The sequence below is a fragment of the Solanum lycopersicum genome, chromosome 9 (genome assembly GCF_036512215.1).
Source record: "Solanum lycopersicum chromosome 9, SLM_r2.1".
Taxonomy (NCBI): domain Eukaryota; kingdom Viridiplantae; phylum Streptophyta; class Magnoliopsida; order Solanales; family Solanaceae; genus Solanum; species Solanum lycopersicum.
This window is the reverse complement of record NC_090808.1, coordinates 36,476,637-36,486,462: the sequence shown is the minus strand read 5'-3', so window position 1 is coordinate 36,486,462 and position 9,826 is coordinate 36,476,637. Positions and strand designations below refer to the sequence as shown.

General features: G+C 45.2%; 2 protein-coding genes across 2 annotated transcripts; both read right to left on the bottom strand.

Moving 5' to 3' along the window:
- Nucleotides 1–1,511: 1,511 nt before the first annotated feature.
- Nucleotides 1,512–1,919, bottom strand: LOC104649274 (uncharacterized). Its single transcript, XM_010328156.1, has one exon. It carries the CDS (start codon nt 1,917–1,919, stop codon nt 1,512–1,514), a length of 408 nt encoding a protein of 135 aa, XP_010326458.1.
- A 3,070-nt stretch (nt 1,920–4,989) lies between these two features.
- LOC138338489 (uncharacterized) lies at nt 4,990–7,688 on the bottom strand. Its single transcript, XM_069289455.1, has 3 exons — nt 7,538–7,688; nt 5,939–7,205; nt 4,990–5,851 (listed from the first exon to the last, which is right to left on the bottom strand). The coding sequence occupies exons 1-3, from the start codon at nt 7,686–7,688 to the stop codon at nt 4,990–4,992; spliced, it is 2,280 nt and encodes a 759-aa protein (XP_069145556.1).
- Between the last annotated feature and the right edge of the window lie 2,138 nt (nt 7,689–9,826).

Below are 9,826 nucleotides of genomic sequence, written 5' to 3'. Positions count from 1 at the left end.
AAGGTCTTTAGTTTGACTTGCTGAAGCGGAGACTTCTTCTGGAGAATTTTTGAGTCCCTCTCAAAAATTCTGTCCCAGTTTCTATTGTAAAGGGGAATAGAAATCTTACGAGATATATGACCGAACCCTTGTGGCGCCTACGTATCCCATTGAGGCAGGAATCAGGTCAAACGTAGTTCCCCTTAAAGGTTAACAAGAATAAAATTCACAAGGAAAACCGACCGAGGTCGAAAAAGGCCGCCTACGTATCTCATTCTTGAGAATTCAGGTCGAACGTAGTTCAAATCAAAAGAAATAATAAAGGGGGTAAATAGGGTGACCGAAGCCGACATAGGCCGCCTACGTATCTCGTTCTCGAGAATTCAGGTCAGACGTAGTTCTTTAAAAGAGGGATAATGATTCAACTTTAACAAATACAAGCAAACAAAATGATTACAAGTAAATGATAGAAAAATGCAAAGCGAAACTTCACGCGTAGTATCTCTTGACAGCATCTGAGTTGATAGGCTTGGGCCATACAACGCCATCCATCTCTGACAAGACTAAAGAACCTCCAGACAGTACTTTACGAACCATGTACGGACCTTGCCAGTTTGGTGCGAACTTTCCTTTGTACTCGTCTTGATGAGGAATAATACGCTTAAGGACCAACTGACCAACTTCAAAATTTTTGGCTCTTACTCTTTTGTGAAAAGCATGAGTCATTCTCTGTCTATACAACTGGCCATGGCAAACGGAGACCATTCTCTTCTCATCAATCAAAGCTAGTTGATCAATCCGTTTGCTAACCCACTCAGCGTTGCTTATTCAGCTTCTTGGATGATCCTCAATGACGGTATCTCGACTTCAACAGGTACGACTGCTTCTGTTCCATATACTAGCAAGTATGGAGTGGCCCCACTCGATGTTCTGACCATTGTTCGATAACCTAGTAGAGCATACGGTAACATTTCATGCCAACCCCGCTGTTTGTCAATCATTTTCCTCAAAATCTTTTTGATGTTCTTGTTGGCGGCTTCTACAGCTCCGTTCATTTGGGGGCGATAAGCAGTTGACTTTCGGTGAATAATCTTAAATTGTTCACATATCTCTTTCATCAGGTGACTGTTGAGATTTGCACCGTTATCAATAATGACGGATTCTGGAAGTCCAAATCTGCATATCAGATTGTTGCATACAAAATCGGCAACCACTTTCTTGGTTACCGACTTGTAAGAGGCTACTTCCACCCACTTGGTGAAATAATCAATGGCAACCAAAATAAATCTGTTTCCATTAGAAGCGGCTGGATCTATAGGACTGATGACATCCATTCCCCAAGCTACAAATGGCTAAGGTGAACTCATAGCGTTAAGTTCGTGAGGTGGCACCCGTATCAAATCACCATGCACTTGACATTTGTGGCATTTTTGCACGAATTTGCAATAGTCATTCTCCTTAGTCATCCAGAAATAACCAGCTCGAAGAACCTTTCTTGCTAAAGTAAGCCCATTCATATGTGTACCCCAAACTTAAGCATGAATCTGTTCAATAAGCCTCACAGCTTCAGAAGCGTCCACGCATCTTAAAAGACCCAAATCTGGAGTCCGCCTATACAGGACTTCTCCATTCAGAAAGAAATTGAGAGCCATACGACGTATCAATTTCATCTGACTAGATGTAGTGTCTTCTGGATATGCCCCAGACTCCAAGTATTTCTGTATGTCAAAATACCAAGGCAAACCATCTGGTTCGGACTCAACGTGTGAACAATAGACTGGGAGTTCCTTCAAATCTACATCTAGCAGATTGATGTAATCAATATCTGGATGTTTGATCATTGAAGCGATCGTGGCAAGAGCATCGGCTAATTCATTCTGTATTCTTTGAGTTTGTCTGAATTCGATCTTGCAAAACCTTTTACATAGATTTTTGCACATATTGAACGTAAGGTACAATCTTCGGGTTCTTCACAGCCCATTCTCCTTGAACCTGATGAATCAAAATGTCCGAATCTCAAATAACCAATAGCTTGTAAACATTCATGTCAACGGCCATTTTCAAATCCAGAATGCAAGCTTCGTACTCAACCATGGTTTTTGTGCAGTTGAATCGTAGCTTAGCCGCCATAGGATAGTGCTGACAAGATTCTGATACCAAGACTGCTCCAACACCTTTACCCTGGTGATTCACCGCTCCATCGAAGAATAATCTCCAACCTGGGTACGCTTCAAAAATATCTTCACCCACAAATGACACTTCTTCATCGTGAAAATATATCTTGAGAGGTTCATATTCTTCGTCAACGGGATTTTCCGCAAGATGGTCAGCAAAAGCTTGTGCCTTTATTGCTTTCTGAGTCACATATACAATATCGAACTCACTCAATAACATTTGCCATTTAGCTAACTTTTCGGTCGGCATTGCTTTCTGGAAAATGTACTTCAAAAGATCCATTCTGGAGATAAGATACGTTGTATATGATGACAAATAGTGTCTCAGCGTCTGGGCAAGCCACGTTAGAGCACAACATGTTCTCTTCAGCAAAGTGTAGTGAGATTCGTACGGAGTAAATTTCTTGCTTATGTAGTAGATAGCCCTTTCCTTCTTCCCTGTCTCGTTGTGTTGACCAAGTACACATCCAAAGGCACTATCTGAAACAGAAAAATACAGCAACAACGGACTCCCTTCTCGCGGAGGAACCAGTACTGGTGGGTTAGACAGATAGCTTTTGATAGCGTCGAAAGCGGTCTGGCACTCCTCAGTCCACTTAGTCGGGGCATCTTTCTTCAGCAACTTGAAAATGGGCTCACATACCACTGTCGATTGTGGTATAAACTGACTGATATAGTTTAATCTCCTTAAGAAACTCATCACTTCTTTTCTCGTCTTCGGCGGAGGTAGCTCTTGAATTGCCTTAATCTTAGAAGGGTATAGCTAAATACCTCTCCTGCTGACTATAAACCCCAACAACTTCCCAGCTGGGACTCCAAAATCGCATTTGGCGGGATTTAGCTTCAAGTTGTACCGACGCAAACGTTCAAAGAATTTTCTCAAGTGCGTCAGATGATCCGAACTCTCACGGGATTTGATTATGACATCGTCCACGTACACTTCAATTCCCTTGTGAATCATGTCATGAAAGATAGTCGTCATGGCTCTCATGTAAGTAGCACCGGCGTTCTTGAGGACGAACGACATTACCCTGTAGTGATATACCCCCAAGGTGTGATGAATGCCATTTTTTCTGCGTCTTCTTCATCCATCAAAATTTTGTGATAACCCGCCTAACAATCCACAAATGACTGCATCTCATGTTTGGCACAATTGTCAATCAGAATATGGATATTTGGCAACGGAAAATTATCCTTTGGACTAGCCTTGTTGAGATCTCTGTAGTCGACACAAATTCTGATTTTTCCGTCTTTCTTGGCAACCGGAACGACATTGGCAAACCAGGTTGGATATTGCGTTACTTCCACCAATCGAGATTCTATCTGCTTGGTGATTTCCTCCTTAATCTTCAAACTCAATTCAGGCTTGAATTTCCGAGACATTTATTTCACCGGTTCGAACCCTGGGTTGATAGAAAGCTTATGAGATACGACATCAGTACTCAACCCTTACATGTCAACGACTTCCCAAACGAACACATCACTGTATTCCGCAAGCAGATGAACCAGGTTCTCCTTCTCAGTTTCATTTAGGTGGGTGCTGATCTTAACCTCTTTGACACATTCCGAATCTCCCAAATTCACCGTTTCTGTCTCCTCCAGATTCGGTTTATGTTGATTCTCGAACTTTCAAAATTCTTCTGCTATGTAATCCGGTTCCCCACTTTCTTCGTCGTAGTCATCGACCTCTTCGTCATTTACCTCATTTTTCTCATTTAGCTCATGACAGAACATGACATTGGCAAGTTTATAACTTACGTTACTGAAATAATAAACAGACAAAATTAGGAAAGTAAAATATAACAAGCAATTTAATAAACAAAGTCAAAATAAGGAGGCTTTCATTTAAATCAAACAAAATGCGAACTTGGGTCATGGCACAGGGCCATGTCGCTTTTCAAACAGCACAACAAAATTCAAAATCAAGAACAATGCAGAAATGATGGGTCTCAGGCCTCTTCTGGACGACCATCGATTAACTATGCATAAAATAATTCCTTTCTACCCAAGAGTCAGGGACATCAGGATTGGCGTGGAAGTCCAATTCTATAGCATCTCCCCTGGTTCCGCATCGCGAATGCTAGCTGGGTTGACCTCCTCCTCGATAACGGCGTTAATATCCTTGAATAGGTCACAGATCCCTTCCCCATCGTCTTCAGGCTCGGTATGCTCCCGGACTGGAAAGGATTGATAGAGATGCGGGATCATCTTAGTCAACCCTTGATCATTTTTCCTCTTTATCTTCACATCATCATTTGTGGGATGTACCCCAAACCATACTTTGATCCTTGAGCAAGGACCGGAACTTGCTCGATGATCCCTTGGGCATTCCTTCCAAGTCCGAAACCTGGTTCGAATCCGCTCTGTAGCATTACAGTGGCGATCATTCTGTACACGGCCAGCATGGGAGTCTGCGGGACCAAGCCCTCATCGGTAGCATTTACCAACTCCACCGTGTAGAAATCCGAAGTTTGCAGCGTCTCGTCCAAGACCGGCACCTGCTTTCCTGAGTGGCATTTTTCACCATGAATAACCAGTTCTTCATTTCTCCACACAAGTTTCATCATTTGGTGGAGAGTGGAGGGGACGGCTCCAGTCATGTGAATGAATGCCCTTCCTAAAAGAAGGTTATAGCTGGTGTCGATATCCAACACGTGGAACTTAGCCTCGAATTCTGCAGGGCCCATTTGGATTGTCAAGTTCACCGCTCCTAACGTCTCTCTCTGCACACCATCGAATGCTCTCACATTGACCTGGTTTTGCTCCAACTTTCCAAGGTCAAACCTCAGCTCCTTGAGTGTGGACAAGGGGAATATGTTCAGGCCAGATCCATCGTCTACCAAAATGCGATTGACGATCTTTCCGCGGCATACACAGTGATGTGTAGAGGTTTGTTTTGGGCCCTCCCTTCGGTCGGCAATTCATCATTGCAGAAACTGATGCGGTGTTCCCGAATGACTTGGTGAATCATAGCAGCTACATTGTCGCTGCTCATATCTAAGGGCACATATGTGTCATCCAGGGCTTTCATCAAAGCCTGTCTGTGGGACCAGGAGCTCATCAGCAGGGCCCACACAGAAATCTGGGCTGGAGTCTTCTCCAAGTGTTTTACAATGGAGTAATCTTTGGGCTTCATTCTCCTCCAAAACTCCTCAGCTTCTGCTTCGCTGATCGGTCTCTTGGCATGATCTTTCTTTTGTCCTCCGAGAGCAAGATCGTCAGGAGTGTAACATCTGTCAGATCTAGTCATGCCTTGAGCCACGACCGTTTCTATAACAAACTTGGGCTTGGCGAGAGTCTTTGTGGGCACCAAGGCAACAGCCTTTGCAGGTGTCAGAATGACAAGCTCTCCCTTTTCCCTGACGCTCAAAGAAGCGACAGCCTTTTCCAAGTCTTCCTGAATAACAGGAGTAATTCTCTTGGCTTCACGCTCATCTTCGTCAGTTTCTATCATGTTGATGTTCCCACCCCCATGATTTTGCAACTGGTTCGTGCTGACGTTTGGTGCCGCAGGCTTAAGGGAGACCACTTCATGGTCAATCAAGGCCTGGATCTTGTGCTTGAGATTGATACTGTCTTCTGTATCATGTCCAACACTGTTGGAATGATAAGCACATCTCTGCTCCGGTCTGTAGAATCTGGAGTTGACATCCACGGGCTTGGGCCCCACAGGGTGGATGTATCCGGCCGCGGATAATCTTTCGAACAATTTAGTTCTGCTTTCAGCCAACACGGTGAAGCTTCTGGAGGGCTTCTTCTAAAAATTGGGGCGAGGGGGATCATACGCGCCCTTCTGAGGGGGAGGGACTTGTTGATAACTGCGGGCATTTGGGCGTGGATCTTGGGTTCTGGGGTAGGGATTTGTTCGGTAGTTTGGCATTGGATCTTGGTAATTTGGGAGGAGGCTTTGATATGCTGGAGTTTGTATTTGATATGCGGGGGAAGGTGCTCGATAGCTTGGTTGTACATTAGCGCAGCTGAGAGCGACATTCTGGTAAGAGGGATGGACTTGATAAGCTTGGGGGTAATTTGGATATACTGAGGGAAAATTTTGGGGCGGATTGTGATACGACAAAATATGGGCATCTGGATAAGTGGGGGCGGCATTGTAGTGGCCGGAATGATTTGATTGTGGACGGTAGGCTTGATGAGGCTTTGATGGAGGGTTGGAGCAGCCTTGGGGACGTGGTAAGTTTCTGGGGGCCTTTCTTCCCCTGTGTGAGATAGCGTTAACCTCATCTCTTTTCTTCCTTACCAGTCCGGAAGACCCAGGCGATGTAGAGACTCGGGCTATCTTTCCTGACTTCAAGCCATCTTCGATAGTCTCACCTACTTTGACTATCTCGGTGAACTTTGCACCGATTAATAAGATGACTCTGTCATAATACTCGGGCTCCTGCACCCGCACGAACACCTCTACGATCTCTTTCTTGGTCATCGGAGGCCTCACCCTCGTTGCCTCTTTCCTCCACCTGTACGCGAACTCTCGATAGCTTTCTGTGGGCTTCTGTTTCATCTTCTCCAAGGAGTACCGATTAAGGACTATCTCGACGTTGTATGCGAATCTGTCGATGAAATCCTTAGCCAGTGCGCTCCAACAAGGCCATTGTCGAGTCTCATGTGACGTGAACCACTCCAGGGCCTCACCGCACAGGCTTCGGCTGAACAACCTCATCAGCAACGCTTCATCTTTGCCAACTCCCACGGGTTGGTCACAGTACGCTCTTAGGTGTGCCATGGGGTTTCCCACCCCTCCGAAGGTATAAAACTTCCGGATCTTGAACCCTTCAGGTAGGTTCAAGTCTGGGTGGATGCATAGTTCTGCGTAGCTTAACCCAGCGACGTCTGGAGTGCATTGCAATTCTCTCATTGCCCTCTTGATCTCCTCCTTTATGTCTACCTTCACTTCTTCCCTCACCCTCCACTCTCTTTCTTGCTCCTCATAATGGTCCAACTCGGAGCCGTGCACCTCATGCTCGGCCGGGACTCGGACTTGAAAAGTGGTTCTTTTGGGGAGGGGTGGGGCTATGGATGGGCTTGGGACGTTCTGTGCTGTTTGATAGTTTCGCGGATAATTTTAGGGATTGGTATTTTGGGTCAAGTGGGGATGCGGTGTTTGGGAATTGAAGGCAGTGGGATTTTGGGTTTGATTTTGGGGAAGTGGGGCTGTTTGAGTATTTTGGGGGTGTGGTGGTACTTGTGGAGGATTGTTTGGGAGTGGTGAGGGAGTTTGATAGGAGACCGACGCGTATTGGGGGTTTTGGGTTGTCATATCTACCCTAGACGGGTTGTGCACAGGTGTCGATGGACGGTGCTGAGTAGGATCCGAGTTGGACGAGGGGAAGTATGGAGGAGGTCTTGCGTCGAGAAAGTTGGGGCCAAACCCGGTGGAGGAGTGTCTTGCATCCGTTGCTTCTCTACCCTCATGTCAGCTATTTGCTGCATCAGCTGCGCAATAAGCTCATTCTGCTCTGCCACGGTGGGCTGAGCCACCACGACAACTATGAGGCTGACTTGTTCATTGTTGTCTCCCATGTCTGTATTTGCGTTTGTTACGGGGAAGGGATTTGCGGGACGTTTTGATCTGGTGAAGTAGGGGTGATCTGCTAGCTTTATCGACACAGATCAGTAAAAGGTACCTGTGAGGTAAAAACCACTCAAAGGCAAATTTGTTAGTGCATATCCAGAGTACAAAATGCATAATATCGCAGAGAAAACAAATAAACACACAAGTCGCTTTGTTTGAGGATATCTTAACCCACGAATGAGGACGGAAGTATATTCTTAACAAACAGGAATTTGTTTGTTTAGCGCTATCTCGGGAAAGTTGAATCACGTTGAGCTATGGTCTTCTTGCAGCTGCTTTTTGACGCCCGTTGATCTTATCTTCGTATCTTTGTAATATGGAGGAAAATGAAAATTTTTTGTGATAAGGGCCGGGCCGGGAAGGCTGCCAACGTATTTCGGGTGACAAGGGTGAAATCTTTTCATTCACTCTTTCATTGTGATTACCAGGGAATCGAAAAACAACATCGAAATTCCTAGAAGACAACATTTTGGAGATTTCTTGTCTTGTGGCTGGTCATTCCTTTCCTCTCAAACAGTCGGAAATGGAGTCTTGTAGACGATTTCTTCCTCATCGTCCTCCTCAATTGATTCTTGGTCGGGACAACTGTCGTCTGCTCCCTTTTCACGGGCGAGGTATTTTCTGCCCTTTAAGTTGCTATGGGTCACCAATTCCTCGTCGAGTGTCACACTTCTGGCCAAAAACACGGCAGTCTCAATATCTATCTTCGCTTCTCTCACCTTTCCTTTGTGTATCTCCACACGAAGCAAGTTCAACATTTTCCTTAGGATTTCGGTTTCCTTCTCAACCTCCTTCTTTCTCTTTATCTGCGACGCCAGATCTTCATCCAAGGTCGTGACCGCAGCTTTGTGGATCGCCGTGGTCATGTCTACTTTGAGCCCTTCCTTCATAACCTTCTGAATCTGTCGAGTGAATCGCTCGATCTTTCTTCGCAATCTCTCCTCGGTGAGCTCCGTCTGGACGCTCTTGCCTTTGTCTATAGCGGTGATTCAACTTTCCTGAGATGATAAAGCGGTATTTAGGATTTGTGGTATGGGATATGGACTTTTGAGTGGGAAACTTGAGACTTGGGAATTTTTGTCGGACATTTATAATAATGGCTTCTGTATACTCTTTGGAATTTTTGCAAGGAGTGGGTTTACGATATCCTCATTCAAAGCGACGTAACATATAAACATTTAAACACATATATCGAGTCCTAAACATGCATGTGACCCTTTTGTGCCAAGGGTAGGCCTAGCGATCTGAAGGATGTATTGCGCCATTTAAACAAGTAATTGTACCCCCGAAACAAATTTCATTAGATATCATAGTGTTCAAAATCAAACGGGATACATCTTAGGAAGGGGATGTAGTGCAAACACACATATAAAATCAATCCCACACAGGGGAGTTAAAGGGTCGATGATCCAGCTCCTCTCGGATAATACACTTGCTGGTGAACACGTATGGCTCAGCGAATGCAGCTTTGGAAGATGTCGGTACGGCTCGTAAGGTGTTCATCTGCTCATCCAGAATAGTGTCCAAACGCACCAGACAAGTCCTTGTGTAAGCTAATTCTTGTGACGTCACAGCCAAAGCCCTCTGATTTTCCCATTCCCGAAGCTGGTACTCTTGCTCCTTTTGTTAAAATTCCTGCTCTTTCTTATGAAATTCTTGCTCCCTTTGGTCCCACTCTTGCTGAAAATGGTATGCGTGAATCTGAAGCCTTGTTCGCACGTCTTTGATTTTCCGACCCGTGCATGGTGTTTGATCCACTACACCATGCAAATCATTGTGCAACCATGTCTTGTATTCGTCAACATACCCAGCTACATACCTGCCTTCGGTAACCTCCCATTTCATGTTGACACGTCCGGCCCATTCCTGGAGGATAATTTTAGTGAAAGGTATTTTTTCCTTCTAGTTGTAATCGACGATGAAAGAGCTAGCGTCTCCTTGGACGGGTATGATTTGAACTTTCCCAAATTGTTGCATCACTCTCGTCGGGTTGTAAGGACGCAATCTTCTGATGCCGGGAAGGACTAAGAATGGCAGTTTGGCCCCTTGGGCTGCTATCATCTGGGACATGAAGCTCGGTAACACC

Excerpts from the sequence above, each read along its gene's own strand:
- LOC104649274 (XM_010328156.1), bottom strand. The coding sequence starts at position 1,919 with ATGTGCAAAAATCTATGTAAAAGGTTTTGCAAGATCGAATTCAGACAA.
- LOC138338489 (XM_069289455.1), bottom strand. The coding sequence starts at position 7,688 with ATGGGAGACAACAATGAACAAGTCAGCCTCATAGTTGTCGTGGTGGCT. Across the intron at positions 7,206-7,537 it reads GCAAGACACTCCTCCACCGG|CACAGAACGTCCCAAGCCCA; the intron begins GTTTGGCCCCAA and ends ACTATCAAACAG. Across the intron at positions 5,852-5,938 it reads CCTCCCCCTCAGAAGGGCGC|ATTATCCGCGGCCGGATACA; the intron begins GTATGATCCCCC and ends ATTGTTCGAAAG.